This window comes from Chinchilla lanigera, unplaced genomic scaffold (genome assembly GCF_000276665.1).
Source record: "Chinchilla lanigera isolate Chin_1 unplaced genomic scaffold, ChiLan1.0 scaffold00007, whole genome shotgun sequence".
NCBI lineage: Eukaryota > Metazoa > Chordata > Mammalia > Rodentia > Chinchillidae > Chinchilla > Chinchilla lanigera.
In genome coordinates, this window is record NW_004955408.1 from 30516073 (window position 1) to 30533513 (window position 17441).

Consider the following 17441-nt stretch of genomic DNA (forward strand, 5'->3'; position numbering starts at 1 on the left):
TTGGGTTCTATAGGTTGGGTTCTAGAGCTACTGACCATCCTCTTCCAATTGTTGCTCTGTTGTCATGGCAACCCTTACCTCTAAAGCAAGAGAAGAGTTCTGCTTTCTGTTGTCCTGGGCACTACTCTTCCTTTTCTTAATGTCCAAGTGCCGGCATATGCACATTCTCTTTTTACAAAGTTGCTCATTCTTCAGTGACATAAATTCCTAATAGCTATAGCAGTGCAACACACCTAAGCAGCCCCCAGAAGAACTGGTACCTCAAACCCACTTATTATTCAGGCTTGGAGAGCGGCTATGGCCTGCAGGGAAGGAGCCCTTGTCCTAGCACAGTATTTAGCGAAGCAGCTGTGTACAGACACTGGGCAGGCAGACTCCCTGTAACTGAGCTCTAAGTTGCTTAATCTCTGGGGACAAACATTTTGTCAAAAAGAAAACCAAACAAAAAACCTGATATACTATAATCATGAGAAATATAAAGCCACATATCTGATTCTCAGAAGCAGCTACATTCTCAAACGAGGGACCTGCTTTGACTAAAAGTCATTCTTTGGGAGAAAGCAGTTGTAGAAATAAATTTGGTCATATAGCCAAGGACTCTGGCTAGGCCTTGCCATAGGATAGGTAAGCCTCAGAGGAGGAACCAGTTTTCTATATTTGAACTTTGTGGGGTTTGGGTCCTCGCACTGCTGAGTGATTTGAGAGCTACTCACATCCCCAAAGCTGAAGGAAGCCCACTGGAGATCTCAGAGTGAGGCTGCCAGCAGCTCAGGTGCCAGGACAAAGGCACAGAAAAGAGCCAATCAGCACAGGGCCAGGTTCTGACTGCAGTCATCAGGGAGACAGGCTGTGTGTGTGGGCATGCCTGGGGGCCTCAGGGTAAGCCAAGTGAGTGCTCAAGATTCAGAACAAGGTGAAGTTTGACTGTATTATTTAATATTGCACTGGACTCCAAGCAAAGACTGCTTATAAAGACTCAAACTGACGTTCCCTGCCATTCACCAAAAGAAAAGCCCCATACTATGTAAAGAGGCAGGAAGTTGGTGAGGAAGGCAAAGGAGAACAAAGAAATGCTTGCTTGGTCTGGCATTGATTGGTACATATTTCAGTATATATCTACAAGATTCCTCTTTTGTTGAAAATCATGTATGTTCAATCCTTACAATTAATATTTTCTTCCAATTGTAGATGTTTTGGCATTTATACTCAGATATATTCCTCATTGAAAATGCAGCTATTTTTATGGGTTCTTATTCAACTAGCCAGGAACACCCGGTGGCCTGCCTCTGACTGTACTGAGGGGTACCACTCCTCTGTCCGAGGGAATGGACTCTGGGGAAACTGTCCCAGCTTTACTGTAGTGAGGAACAGCTACAAATAGAACTCAGTTGCTTGGAAAATTCCCAGCTCTCTCTGGACTCATCACCTTCCCTTCTGACCAGAGGCAGCCCCACTCTTAAAAGCACACTGCTGTACTTTAGGCAGCTGTTACTGCTCAGCACTGGGAATTTCCAGCCAATCAAGTGCTGGTTTGCCCTCTCACCCATGTGTGAGGATGAAGACTAGAGCTGGGATTATCCAACTATGCTATGTGTCTAGGGCTCAGGGGATGTTTTCAAATTCTGGGGCTGAGCCACAAAATAATTTTACTGCTATAAAATATACGAATGTAAAATTTTTTTTAGAAAATCCTCTGAACCAGAAAGTATGTTTGGGATGGGGAGGGAAAAGGACAAATTGGTTCAGGCACTTTGGAAAGACATATAGGTAATTTACTTGGCTTAGGCAGGCTGGACCTATGAGCAGAGGACAAAAGTGAGATGATCATAAGCAATAACTCTCCTAGACAGGAAAGAAAACCTATGAGTACAAATAGGTCACATATGTACAAGTCTAGAAAGGTCCTACAGTACAGCTGGTCACACATGAATAGGGGTGACAGGGCCAAGACAAATGCCCAGTCATAGGAGGTCTCCTCTCAGCCAAAGGGCATATGGTTACATGAAGAACATAATAGAGGAGGGGTATTTTTACATCACAACCAGGTTGTTGGTGAACTCTACAAACTCCCGAGAATAGTCTGATTTACCAGGAAGAAGGAATATCATTAATGATCTTGGCACTTGAATAAGGCGATTACTTGTCTTGTTATTGGGAAAGATGAAAAACGTAAGTTTTAAACCACATGTGGAATGTAAAGCAGCTGTAAAGGCTGTTGGGCTCTGGAGATAGTGACCATAAGGTATTGCTAAATAGAGTAGATGCTCACCCCTTTGGTGTAGGATTAGAAGAAAGGGACTTAGCCCAGAAAACTTCAAGATTCTTTGACCACCTGGGCTGCTCTTTCAGTCTCAGGTGGTTTTGCTGTAGTGAGTCTGTGGTGTCTGCTGTTCCCAAGCCTTTCCTATAGTGGTTATGTCCACATTAACAATGAACATAAAATATCCTCACATGTAACTGATATGAAATGAATATCCCTTATAGCAGGGCAAGTGGAACTGCCAGAGCTAAGAAGCTGGGCCCTGGGTCTGGCTTGGATCTGGATGGCTCAGTGCCAACCTGGTCTAACCTGGCCAGGAGGCTAGCACCCACCGTGGAGGCCATGTCAGGAGGCGGTTTGTTACTAATGACAGGGAAGAAGCCAGTAGTCTGGAGCTACAGGACAGACATGTAACCTACCCTGACCTGACCTATTCGGCTAAAGGAAATAGTACAAACCTTTTTTAAAAAAAAAACTATGATCAGAAATTCAATTTTAGAAAATGCAAGTGATTGTTAAAGATTATTTAAGTGACATGCTGGATCTAGCTATAATTCTCAAATTTTGATGTCCCTCATAAAGGACAAGTAAAGAAGCCTGGCTGGCCTCATCTCCCCATGCTAGCCACCTAAGATGCAATTATTTCTCTGTCCCCCATGTCTATTTCCACTAATGGGGATGGAAAGGGAGGTGTCTTCCACAGAAACCTTGCTACATTCCTCATGAACACCGTGCTCTCCCTGGGACCCACTCTTGCCCTCACATCTGTGCTACGTTATCTATCCTGCATGCATCCCCAGCCTGAATTCCTGCAGAAGGCTTGGATCTGGCAGTAGCCCAAGGTGGATTTCTGGCTAAAAAGGGATTGAGAAAGATAAAGATATGTGTGGGCATTGCAGGAAGCCAACAGCTGAGCTGTTCTACTTGGCTCCAATACCTTTCTGCTCTGCCTCGGAAGCCAGTCATCAACCAAAGTAGTGAAAAAGGATGACTCCTTCTCCCTAATTGCTGCCTCAAAACTCTCCTTTCAGTGAGTCCCAGCCCCAGGGGACCGGGAGGGGACTGCAGCTCCCCACACCTGCCTGTCTCTAGGTCTCTGGTGCTGGGGCCAGGACCTTGAGATGAGGAGACTCATTCACATCCTTACACTGCCTTCCCAATTGTTTTAGAGAACTCTGACTCCACCAGAAACCTAAGTCATTTACTACCACTGACACAGATTTATAGATATACACATTGGAAGCAGTTTTTTTTTTTTTTGAAATAAAACTATGAGGTTTTAAAACCTTGAAAAAAAAAGCCTGCAAATCCTAGTTGAACCTCAAAGAAAAAAACATTCTAGTTGATTCAGTTTCACAGCACTGTTTTCTTTTTTAAAACAATTCAACAATGTGTGTGAACATTAGGTAAAATCATACAGTAATGAGTGTGATTACTCCTGAGACCACAGTCTGTGAAATACATCATTAACAACAACAATTAGATCCCAGGCTCCTAAGCCCTTGCCGTTTCCTCCTGTGAGTAGCTTAGCAACCATGCCTTACAGGGCAGGAGTGAAAGCAGTATCACTTTTCTCTAGCCCAGCTTGCTGGCAAAATTCAAGCACAGGTTTCCTTGTCCAAAATGGAAAAGATTCAGAGAGCACAGGGTACCATACACTCATCGTTCTAAAGTACCCTTTTTGAAACATTTCCTAAAATCCAAATCAAAATTAATGTCTATAAAAATAGTATTTTAAATGTACTTTTATGTAAGATTTTATATGTGTCATTTTATGACTCTACCTGTTTTGGACTACATGTTATGCTTTTCACCTGACATTAATACTCAATAAAGGTACTACTTTATTTAAACTACTTCAAAATAATGCTCTGAAATATAAATGCTCACTCCATCTCATGTTGCAGGGTACAGGGTTCCAAAAAGGACAATGGCACTTAGCTTCTAATTCAGGCTGCCTTGAAATGCTCTTTTACTCTGTGAAGCTGCACTGGGGAAGAAGTGGTTTTCTTTGCTAAAAAGTATCTGCAGTATGGGATTCCGGGGACCTTTTCCTGGGTGCATGAGTCCTGGCTCACTATTCTGCAAGCACATTTAACAAGAAGGGCAGTTTCACTGTAGCTAAGAGAACAGAGTGTGAGGTAGGACAGAAGGCTGGCTGGAGTGCCTAGCTCCTTCTTTTACAGCTGACCACTTTTCGCTGTTTGTAGCTCAACTAATCTTCACCCAAATTCAAGCTACCAAACAGGCACATTAAGTAGACTGTCCATCCCACTGCTTTCATTCTCCTCATTAGACAATATGCCTGTAAGTTACTGTCAATACTTTTCCATGGAGTTTTGGACTCTCACTCAGTCCTAAGTGGGGTACACTCAGCATCAGCCCGTCAAGTAGCCTTAGGAATGCCTAAAAGGAAAGCTGCAGGAACCAGCAAGGTGTCAGCATCCTTTAATCCTTTAATAGACACTGACCTAATCCCATTGTTCTGAAATGCAACATAGCAGGAAGGGTATCTGTCTCTACACGGCCACTTGTACACCTCAGTCCTAGTATTTGGAACTATGCAAGTTCACCCAACCAGGAGTATAAGTTGGGTGTAATCACCCAACCTGATCTGAGGCTGATTCTGGGTTGCCAGCCAGAGGAAACAAGAACACTACAATGAGACGGGCCAGGCAAGGTGCCCAAGTGACAGGAATGAAGGTGGCCCAGCATCTGCATTATTCTGTCTGCTTAACGGGCCTCCAAGTCCTGGTGAATGAGCCATGTTACAGATTTTCTTTTTCCAATACTGGGAACTGAACCCAAGGCCTTCTCACTGAGCTATGTCCCCAACTCCTGCTTTTTAAAATTTTTTTAAATTTTGAAACAAAGTTTCACTAAGTCACTAAATTTTCTAGGCTGAGCTCAAATTTGCAACCCTCCTGTCTATACCAGCTCATATTAGGGATCTGGAACACTGCAGATAGTCCCAAGTGGCAGGAGTTTTTCAGATGCAACGGAAGCAGTTTGGATGACAGATACAGTAACCTCTGATCTACCACCTGTGGGGTGTTAGGGTATGAAAATAGATTCATGTGGTTGCCTTCACTGCTGAAGTGAATTTTTTAAATAAAAACAAACAAACAAAAAAAACCAAAAACCTTTCAAAGCCCCAGACCTTAAGATGACAATTAGAGCTGCTTTTTTCTTTTTCCTATAGAAAACTGCACATGAAATACAGATAATGGTTATAAAATGTAAACAGCAATGGTTAGATTCTGGAACACAGAGTCACCACAGGAATTGCATCATGAGAGACTGAGTGCAATCAGTGACAGGAAGTGGGAAGGCTTGGGGGAGAACTTGCAATGGTGTGAGCAAGAGAATAGTGTCACTGTGATGCAAAAGAAAATTGACAGTGAGGAGCTAAAAATGATGCAGCTTCTGAATCATGTTACTATCATCTTCACACTAAGCAAATTTACATGAAAGGTCAAATTCGTTCTTTTCATTTTAAAAATTGGAATAAAAATTAAGCTCAATGTTTTGGTGTTAACAGAGAAATATTAACTCTCATTTTTAGGTCTTAAAAGCCTTTGCATCATTTTTATTTTCAATAAAAGTAAATCATCTTTTACAAAACCATGGCGTCCTGGCAAAGTTGCATCACTGGGATGGCTGAAAGTATATTGCCCATGGTTAAAACAAACAATTGGCTTGAAGAGTCACCTGGCAGTTCACTGAAAAAACCCCCAGAGCACCCATTAGTATATCTGAAAACAATCCCAACCCCTAGGGATCAGATCAGGGGGCTCTACCTTCAGTGCCCACCAGAACAAGGGGGCTGCCAGCTAGATCTTTCCCTTTGCACAACTTGTGCTGTATGATAACCAGGTTATCCCACAGAAGGATCTCCTTCCCCTGGCTCAAAGGTACCCATCTCCCATGGGACCCTCTGGCCTTCTCTACCACTATCTCCCCTTCATACTCTGCCCTCTCCAGGGCCTCTCCCAGAGCCCCCTGCTGCTCTGTCCACCCACCAGGCCAGGAGCAGGCCCCAGGAACCCCTCTTGCAGTCCATCCCAGGGCTCTGAAGCGGGCTGAAGCTATCTGCTTACCTTTTGGCCGAGGAAGAGGCTCTTGGTGGAGAGGACTGTGAAGCCATCAGCCGGTGTGCCTTCGGTTGTGCTGTCAGCACTGGCTGCCTTGCTGACTTCTCCCTGTTTCTTCTTGGACAAACAGAAGAGTAAGAATGTTGGCTGCATGGGCAGGAGCCAAATAAGTCTGGGCTTGGCTAACAGGGCGGCAGCTTGCAGGCCTTGCCCTTGATATTCAAGAGAATATGGGGAGCTAAAATACAACTAGCCCTGATTTACAATACAGTCATCTTTATAAATTCAAAGCAAGTAAATGTCTTTTAAGAGAGTCTTGCACAAGTCAGGTGTTTTTAATTTTTCATCTTCCAAACATAAAGATTACCTAACTGAGGTAATAGCCAAGAGACCACAGAAAAACAGACTGATGAAGTTTATGCTTAGTTCTGGCTACATGTACTATCATTTGTAAAACATTAACAGGGAAACTGGATGAAAGGTATATAAGAACTTGCTGCATTATCCCTGTAATCCTTCTATAAATCTAAAAACTATTACAAAATGTTTATCAAATTAAAGATTACTATATGAATATTGGCATATATCAGAGTACAAGGACTGACTGGTGTTGCTATAGCAAAAAACTCTACATTCCCATTTAATTACTTTAATGAACCAATTTTCCAGGCACTTATCTATAAATAGAATGCATTACCTTGTCTCACTTTAACAACAAGTAACATTTATCTTAAGATATCAAACTGGGAAGAATATAATCTCTACCCATCCCAAGATACTTTTCTAATAAAAATTTACTTTTCCCTGAATACTTATTAAACTTTGTAACCCACCTGTTGGTTTGATCAAGTGTGTATTCTTTTTTTTTTTGGTTTTCCTCCGGTACCGGGAACCAAACTCACGACCTTGCGCTCGCCAGGCAGGCACTTTGCCGCTGAGCTAAATCCCCAGCCCCCCAAGTGTGTATTCTTAATAAATGTGCGAACTGTCCAGTCCTGTGGAATCCATGTCATTTTGTGCTTTTGTGAAAGGTCACAAGAAATTTTTTCAAAATAAATTGGAATTGATATACATTATCTTTGTAGTAAAAAAAATCAATAAAATGCTATAACGATAAAAATGTACTATAATAGAATGAAACTGTGGGGCAAATGAAAGGGAAGTAAGTTTAAAAGAAACAATGTACATTTTCCAACTATCAAATGAGAAATTTGTGTGTACTAAATGGATGATGTGTACCAGAATATTTAGATTCCACTGAATACATTTAAACAAATGATGAAACTATTTTAAATGTTAATATTTATAGCCTACCAAAAATGATATCCTTTGCAGCTATTTCAATTTATTACGAAAAAGACAGCTGTTAAATTTTAAATATGTACGACAGAAAGACTTTCAAAACTTCTTTTAGGAGGTAGACAAGCAGACTATTGCTCTACTCTGTGCAGTGCAACACCCTACACGCAACATCCTGCATACAGGAGGTGCTCAGTAATTGCTCAGGTGGGATGAAAGTGTTCCCACCAGAGAATAAGCAGGTAAGGATTTAGCGCTTTTAATAAGAATTGAGAAAGCCCTCCATTACGGTGAACCTTTTACAGCTTTCAGATAATACAAACAGCCCACAGAGGCACACATGCCATACGTCTGCCACCAGTGCACCTAGCTGATAGGGTTTCATGCCTCTGGCAGTCAGAGCTGTGAAATGGGAACAGAGAGGCATTCAAGCATCCTGTGCCTGATTAAATCAACAACTGCACATGCAGCGGGTTCTTAGGCTTAAGATGTGATGACACTGGTAGTTCTCAGCAGTGCTTCACTAAAGCTATTGGCCCGCTCACCAGAACAGGGGGCTTCCACCAATGAAGTGGTCTGTGGTCACACGACATACAAGTGATACTGTTTGAACTCTGAAGTTCTGCATTTGATCCTTGCTCTGCAAGCTGTGTGACCTTGGAAAAACTGCTCACCTTTCTTAAATCTTAGATTCTTATCTGGAAAATGACATTAAGGCTGGGGAACTAAGCTGGGTGTGGTGGTGCACACCTGTAGTCTCAGCACGAGGTAGGCTGAAGCAGGAGGATTGCTGTGAGTTTGAGGCCAGCCTGGGCTACACGGTGAGTTCAAAGACTGCTTGAACTACATAGTGAGACCCTGTCTCAGCAAGACAAGACAAGACAAGACAAGACAAGACATAATGGCCAGGGAACTCCTAATGAAAATGTGTGGCTCTGACAGTGAAGGCAGTGTTGTAAAGCATTAGACAGGAGGAAACAAGCCATTTAATCCAGGTTCTCTGCAGCCTGCTCACTTGCAAAGAACTTCTGCCTCCTCTGTTCAAGGTTCCCAACCCATGAGGTATTAGGGGTAACTAAGCTCAACACAGTTGTCCTGTAAGACACCACTGCATTCAAATCATAACTAAGTTTTTCAAAAAGCCTGTTGTCTGAATTTATGTCCCTTTCTACCATTTGAGTATTACAATGGTCTTTGTTTTAGAGTGGTGATATTATGTAATAGATTCTTTGCCTTATCCCAGCTTCCCCCAACCTGGAGGAAGGGGTTGGGGGGACAGGAAACCCCATCAAACTCCAAAACAATTGGCTTTTTAGAATTTTATATTGTTATATAAATGCAAAAGTACCCCCAATACTGGATAGACACCCAGCTTTTATTTTGAAGAGTAAAAAGCCTAGTAGGGCAGAGTTATCCTGCAGAAGAATCTGTTAAACTGAGTGAACAATAAGACTTAGGTGGAACCATCAACCCAAGTCCATCTATGCCTTGCCTATGCAGATGTCTGAACCATGTCAAGCTGTATTAAAAGGCCAGCAGAATTTCTGTCAGGATGGCATTTTCTCAGGAGACCCAATTCCTTTTATTGGTGTCCTCTACCAGAACACTAATCAATATGCAGTTTAAATTTGTATTCATCAAAAGAGATGGTCCACCAAAGTCATCTTGGGTTTTTACTGGGCAGTAAAGAGTGAGCATATTTTTATGATCTATGTGGGGTGGTCCTCACACAGGGACGGGTTACGGCTTAGGGATGCTACAAGGTAGTGTTTGAAAGGTCTGGGTCATTTTTGTCCAAACTGTTGGCAAACACTATCTTCTTCAAGATCCCCTAAAGATTCTGGTTCTCAGTAAACACTCTGTTGGGGACTTAGGGTAACTCCAGGGATTTAGGCATAATTATTTCCCTGAGTCTTAGGTAGTTTATTTTATGCATTTGAAAACCTTATACTAAGAACTCCCAGGCTTCCTCCACTGCCAAAGGTGATCATGCTACAGAAATATTAGGGACCCCACAGGCAAGGTATGTTGAGTTCTGTCTGGGAAGAGCCAAGCACACTCCCACCTCAAGACCACTTGCTGGTCCTCTGCCAGGAGCCCTCTGCTCCCAAATACCTGAATGACCCAGTACCTTACTCTGTCAGGCCTCTGCTCACATGTCACTTTAAAAAAGTCTCACTTGACTACCTAGGTAAAATAACACTGCCAATGCCATCATGTCCATTGATTTCTATTGCAGAACTCTCTCTCTTCCATCTATAATGTACGTGCCCCTCACAGTGCACTTGGAGAGGGCAAGGACTTTATGTTCACTGCCACACCTCCTCCATGATGTAGCAGCTAGTATGTGTAGGCTCAGATACTTGCCTTCAAGCAACTCAGTATCAAGAGTTAAAATATTAAGATAGCTTTTGAAATTTCTCAATGGGGTTAAATACTCTATAAGTGAATTATAGGCATCAAGGTTAAAAATACATTCACTCTGCTGAGCAAGTTCACTTTGGAGACTATCTTATAGATATACTTGCACATGAACCCAGAGACCCACATACAACGAGTCACTCTGGCACTGTTTGTCAGAATGAAGAACAGAAACGATCTCAAATTTCATTCTTAGGCTGGGGATATAGCACAGTGGCACAAGTGCCTGCTTGGCAAGCGCAAGGGCCTGAGTTCGATTCCTGGTACCAAAAAAAAAAAAAAAACAAACAAAGTTCATTCTTAGAGGACAGGTTACATGGGCATGGACATGACTATGGGCATGTCTACAAGGCAGCCTATGAGGTACTAATAGCAGTGGTACATGCAGAAATATGGAAGAATAAAGTAAGAGCAGCAATAGCTACCACTGTGTCAGACACTATTCTAAGCACTTTACATGACTCTCTTAAGACTCACAGCTACCTTGTGTAATAAATAGCTCCATTTTACAGATGAGGAAAGTGACCATCAGAGTAACTTGCCAGGGTCATAAGCTAAGAAATGGCAAAACTGAAATACAGGGCCAGGTGGTAGGCCCCAAAGCTCCTACTTTTAACCCTTTTGCTATATTACCAAATAAGTAGGTCAAATGACTTTTTAAAAAAAGGTGAGATGGAGAGATATTTCTAAATTTATGTTCACAGACTTTTTGAGATATTGCACCAAATACAGTATCTTCTTTAATGTTTTAAATGAATCCACCTATTACCAGTGCTATGTGAATTCATGTCACCAGGCATTGTTATATTGTACACAGACTTGCATGATTAACCAGTTTGTCATTACACTTCTTTTAACTGGAGTATGTATGACCCATATCAGATTGGTGTCTCTTGTGTGAACGTACACATGCAAAAAAAGTCAGTTTTACATGCCCATAAAGATATTTGTGAAGAATTCAGCTATTATGATATGTTGTATAAATGTGTTTCTAGGCACTTTATTATAAACGAATTTGACCTCAAAAAAAAGATACATAAAAATTCAATACTGTTAATGGTTGATACATTGTCAACTTCAGAAGTTTAGAAGTTTAGAAGTTCAACTAAGTGACTCAGCAGGGAGCCAGGGTCCTTACTTTGTAAACATCCTCATCCTGTGCTAGAGGAGGACATGGAGATTATGTGAGTGCTATACCGCCCCGGGGGACAGGATAGCCTGCTTACAAGATAAGGGAAGAAAAGAGGCTTGTTCTCCTCCTTTTGCTCTTATTGCTTTTGCTGTCTTCTGCTGCCTTGAACTGTTGCCCCTGTGCCATGCCACTCTGCCTTGGAGCCAGCTGATTATGGACTGAAACTTCCACAAACTGTGAGTTAAGTAATCCTTTTCTTCCTTAATTTTGGGGGTCAGATATTTTGTCTCAGCAATGAGAGAAAAGGAACCAAGACAAATACAGAGACTGTGATGTGCGCAAAAAGTTATTTACCGTATACTCTTTTGTACTATCCCAACTCTTCACCACACTACGTATGTTAAACATTATGCAATGTGCATAGTCACTGAATTCTAATGCTGGAACGAACCCTATCATTTTATGGGGTAAGGGTACATTGAGGCACAAAGATGGGAACAGACTTGCCTAAGACCACTCAAGTAGGAAGAAGGAGCCCTAAGGCACAGCCAGGACTCTGGACTCTAAGTCCCTTAAACCCCCAAGGGGTTTGCTGCCTTCTCTAACAGTTTCCACCACAGCTAACTCAGCTGTCACAACAAAATTTTCAAATCCTTCAAATTACATAGAATTGGGGGAGGGGGTTATGATTTGGAATTTGAGTGCTGACATTTGAAAAATACCAACTCCCTTTTACTACAAGTGCTTTAGCATGTTACTAAGGCTTTCCTTGCATGTCTCTGAAAAGGTTATTTTCAGAACACTCCACTCAAACCTGGAGACGCAGGGTTCTCTGCTGTTTCTGGGAGCTGACATCACAATTTACATTAAACAAATGTTTTGAAAATTAGCTGTTCACGGTTCCAATTTCAGCTTCCCCTAGGGTTTAATGTTAGCCAAATACTCATACAGTAAGCAGACAATGTGTTTTATTGTGTGGAAGAAAAACAGACCACCATCACAGACTTCCTGCTTTTGTAATCAAGGGAAAAGTTGAGTGTTCGAGTGATTATTGGCATATGGTTATTAGAAACACTGGGTTCCAAATATAGCTACTAGGAGCTAAAGACATACACTCCCTATATTTCAAGTCCAAAAGGAAAGACAAATTGGAAAGTTCAGAAAGTCATAGCACAAAATCTACTAGGGTCACCAGGGAACAAGGCTCAGCCTGGGTTTGCCGGCATGCTGGCGTCTCACAGACGTGCTCAAATATCACAGGCAGTGTATGCCTGAAAGAAGGCAATGGCTTGGGAGACAGCCAAAGGAAGGACCAAACCAAGAGCACAGTTCTGCCCCTGGAGAACTGTGGTCTCCAGCACCAAGTGCAAAGGACCCAGTCCTTACATGGTGGGCAGACAAGCGCCTGAAGTCTGTTTTTAAGAAATTATCATTTGGCAACTCTGTGTCTGTATTATTATTTAAAAGGGCTGCACTGGCACTTTGCTCCACCTTCCCTGCCCTGTCTCCCAACTGCAAATACTGGAAGTGGGGAACAGTTCAATCTGCTAATTTTATAGTTAGCAGAAATGAGTAACAGAGCATTCTGTGAGGTCCCTGCCTGGTCATCCCAGCCTCCTCCAGGACGTGTGAATGGGGTGCAATGCAAGCGTCTGGAAATAACACATGGGCAGCTCTTCAAGATCAGGTTTCTCTCTAAAAGAGCTGGGAGAGATTCTGTGCCTGGGGTGGGTGGTGTGTAGGCAAGACGAATTTAAACTTCATTTTCAGGAGAACCTTTTTTGCACCCAGAAGGGTATGCAAGGAAATACAACCTCTTCCACCTCAACTAAACAAGTGTAAAGAGAGGGTGAAGGCGAGAAGTCAATGAAGTTGTCCCCACCTGGAATGAAAGCCAGGCTCCAAGGAAGAGCCTGCTGGGAGGAGCTCAGCTCAGCTAGTCATGGCCCCTGGAGCCTATCCTGGGAAGGTATTCCCACCACCCCTGCCAGGAAGTCGGGGTGGATCTTGGTTCCTATAGGAAGAACTTCCTGATGCTGCATCATTAGAACCTATAAGGCCCTTCCAGGACTTCTTACAAGTCAGAGAGGTCACCTCCTGCCACAGGAAATGTCCTCCTAGTTGGAGACCAGAAGGAGGAATGCTTAGGGGGTGCCTCAAGACAGGGAAACCTCAAGTTCAACTTTGTTAAAGATCAAGCTTTGATTACATGCTCCCTTGTCTGTTGGCTCCAGAGACTGTGACAACAGCTGAAAGTCCAGGAACCAGCAAGAAAGGAACAAAGAGCATGGGGTTCCAATTACCTTGTGGTCTCCTGCTGGTCACCTACTCAAATAGGTGAGCAGGATGCTGTACCCTTGTGCTGTGAGGCTAACACTTGGGATGTGCTGGCCTTCCTCACCTAACATGACATTGGTTATGTGGTTGAGGGTGTTCCCCTCACCATAAAAAAGATAGTATCTAGAACCTTGCCTTCAGTCCAATTTATGCCCTGAAGGAAGCACCTAAACAATGCATCTATTTTCCTGATGACAGAAGCTACTATTCTAAAAGGGAGACTGTGCACTGCTCCTCTTGGATCATGCTCTAAGAAGGACATGCAGCCATGGCAACACAATGAGAGTTCTGCATCAGAGCACACATACACCAGCCCCCATAGGCAGGACTGGATGATCGTTATCGTGTAGCACAGCGAAGCCTCTCCCCACAGGCATGTGCATGTCCTTGACAGGCTAGCACAGCACATCATCCATCTTCCTTACCCACAGGGGTTCTGCCCTCCAGCATGTTCAACCAGGCTCAGGGAGACGCTCTTGATTGCCCACTTTGGCTGGACTAGCCCATGTAACCAACTCCACATCTTCTTCCTTCTGCCCACCCAGCCCACTGGTGGGATGAGCCCTGAGAAGTTGCAGGGGTCCCTTGTGACCCATTTATCTGCACTTCATCTTGCCATATCCTACACATCCCTGCCAGGTCACATACCTTGGATTTCCGAGCTCCTTTCTTTCCTCCTGCTTTCTTAGACACAGGCTTCTTCTGGGATGGAGACTTGGCCTTTTTGGCTGGGGGTGGCGTGATGATGGCTTCCAACTTTCCTTTGGATCCTCGCTTCTTTGCTAGCAACTCAGGATGGATATTCGGTAACACTCCTCCACTGGCTATGGTGACTCCTTTTAGCAGCTTGTAGGAAAACCGAAGTAGCACATAGTTAGCCTGACTGCCTTGATCCCAACCTTCAAGAGGTCATCCCTACCTATATACTCTTGGTTCTGGTTGGGATAGCTCCTGCCTCCATGGCACCTACAAGGGTGCTAACAGGACTCAGATCCACTACACAGGGTTCAAGTCCTCTGAGACCCTCACTGGAATGCATCATAAAAAGCCAAATATCTTGTTCATCTCATTCTGCCCCAACTCCCAGTGAAGGCTTGAGGAAAAACTGCCATGGGAGGCAGGATAGTTGCTTATGGTCCAAAAAGCTTTTCGCCAGCCAACCAACCACTATATACAGCTTGGCAAATTATTGTGCTTCTTGGGTGGTCTAATGGAATGTGCTAGCACTGGGGTAGAAGACAGCGCCCTATACCTGATTCAGCTCTTCATCATTGGCCACAGCCAGCAGGATGTGCCGAGGTGTGACCCGTCCCTTCTTGTTGTCTCTTGCTGCATTGCCAGCCAGCTCCAGGATCTCCGCTGTGAGGGCAGACAGAGCATGTGGTCACATCAGAGCATCAGAAAGTGGCCTGTGTCCTCAACCTTCCCATTCACAGTGCTGCCTGAGACCAATTATGGAGGTTTTTAAAGGCCAAGATAAATGGGACCTAGGAGGTTGCTGGTCAAATCCATTTGTTTTTGGAGAGAAAAGAACTGAGCCTGGGAAACAAGAGATGAGGGGCAGATCACTCAGTAAGTAAAAGGTGGGGAGATCTAAACAGTTTCAGCTCCCATCTCCCATAAAGGGCTGCCTGAAATAAAAAATAAAAAAATAAAAAAATAAAAAAAAAAGGGCTGGGGATTTAGCTCAGCGGCAAAAGCGCCTGCCTGGCAAGCGCAAGGTCGTGAGTTCGGTTCCTGGTACAGGAGAAAAATAAAAAATAAAAAAAATTAAAAAATAAAAAAAAAAGGGCTGCCTGGCATCAGCGCTGGGGGTGTGGGCAGAGCCAACCCCATGGAGGCAACAGTGTCTCTAGTAATGTATTATGGGTTTGCAGCGTTCAAGAGGAGGAAGGCCTTGAGAAAACTTTGCTGCTTGAATGAAACTTCAATGCCTACATATTTGGATTCAAAATTAGAGGGATATGACTGGACTCGCTACAAAGTCAGTGATATGGCAACATAAAACGAAAGTGGTGGGGGTGCTATGACCTAAAAAGGTCACAGAAACATAAAAGCCAAATATAATGTGTCACTCCTTCATGGGATCCTCCAAGTCATCCTGGAGATAGCTGAGGAGGTCTGCATATGGACTGGTATCAGACACTAGGAAATTAATTTTCCTAAGTGTGGTAGTGGTAGTACTATTCTTTAGGGGAACATCCTTGCTCTTAAGAAGCTCACATCAAAAAACTAAGGGGTAAAGCATTATGATGTCTGTCCAGAGAGCAAAGAAAACGTGGCAAAATGTTAACAGTTGTTAAACGTAACTGTAGAAGAATTTTCCTCTTTCAGGAAATCCTGTCATCTATAATGTGGATGAACCTGGACTTTACGGATGGACCTTAAGTACAGTGGCTAAGTGAAATAATACAGGCACAGAAACACAAATATTGCATGTGAAATCTAAGTCATTAAGATAATAGGAGTAGAAAGCAGAAAGTGATTACCAGAGGCTGGGGTTAAGGAAAGCAGAAATGTTGGTCAAAGTTTTATAAGTTTTAGCCATCTATTGCACAGAACAATGATTATAGCTAATAACAGATTTCAAATGTTTTCAATGCCAAGAAATAGGTAATGGACATGTTGATTACACTGATTTACTCATACCTCTATGTATAAAAAAGCACAATGTACCCTATAAATAGTTATGATTATTTGTCAATTCAAAATAATATAAATGAAAGTTTTTCAGAATTGTGTTTTATCATCTTGTATGTTTGAAATTTAAAAATTAAAAGCATGAGAAGAAAAAAATTAAAAGAGTATGAGCTTGACTCAGAGGGGTGCTAAGAGTTTACTGACCTGCCCTTTGAGGCAGAGGCTCATAGCTCAAGACAACAGATTTACCACAGCTCTGAAGATGGCAATTAGGAATGCCCTTTGACAGGCTATATTATTTTCCTTGGCAATAAAATTCTCTTGTAACCTTACAGTCTTATCTCCTCATTTTATTAATGAGGTGTACAGACTATACCGAATTTATCTGACATTGCTTTATTCTGCTCAAACATGGTCTTGCCTGTGATGTCCTTCTGGGCCACCCTCTGTGCCCAATTCAAGTTTGGCCTTCTCTTTACATATAAGAATTTCTAATATTCTAGTTATGTTGTATTTTTTTTTTTTTTTTTTTGGTTTTTCTCCGGTACCGGGAACCGAACTCACGACCTTGCGCATGCCAGGCAGGCGCTTTTGCCACTGAGCTAAATCACCAGCCCCTCTAGTTATGTTGTAAACACTAGATTTTTCCAGCACAGTCAGCACTTGGAATCATCATGAAATAGCTAAGGATATAATGCTAGTTGCATGAAAATTGTGTTTGAAATTTATAATATGACACGGTAGATACATTTTCAAGAGGTACTAACGAACAGCTGAACCCCATGCAAAAAATAAAAAAGCTACATGTCATGTGTGTAAAGTTGAAAAGTCAGCTGGCTGCTCATGAACACTCTCATACTGTCGGAGAAAAATCAGTCAAATTTGAAACAGGTTCCCCCTCTTAATCCAGGAATTCATTTGCTCAATAATCATCACCTCTAGACACATAGTACTATGCTTGGTGGGAGGGCCACAGACACATCCTGAGGTCCATCTTTTCAGTGTTCCAGGCTACCAGGGAGATCCTATGGGGCCTGCATGTGCCAGAGAGTCCCAGAGCTGGCCTTTCCCCATATAAGAGCCACCAGTTCCAGGCAGGGAGGCTAGCTAGTACTTACAGACAACTGGTAGAAAGGCTCACCTTTCCCATCTTTACCTGTCAGTTTTACACAAACCTGCACTCCCACTGGTGTTACACTATAGTTTGCTAACAGCGGGGTAAGATGGCCTATCTGACAGTCTCACTAAAGCTCCCCTA

General features: G+C 42.9%; 1 protein-coding gene across 1 annotated transcript in view; it reads right to left on the reverse strand.

Moving 5' to 3' along the window:
• Nucleotides 1–17441, reverse strand: part of LOC102008188 (core histone macro-H2A.1) — a gene marked incomplete at its 5' end in the record, with an annotated part of 52565 nt that overhangs the window by 18542 nt on the left and 16582 nt on the right. The window contains 3 exon segments of the mRNA XM_005376471.2: nt 6361–6471; nt 14192–14389; nt 14796–14902. Coding sequence (XP_005376528.1) covers nt 6361–6471; nt 14192–14389; nt 14796–14902 — 416 coding nt within the window.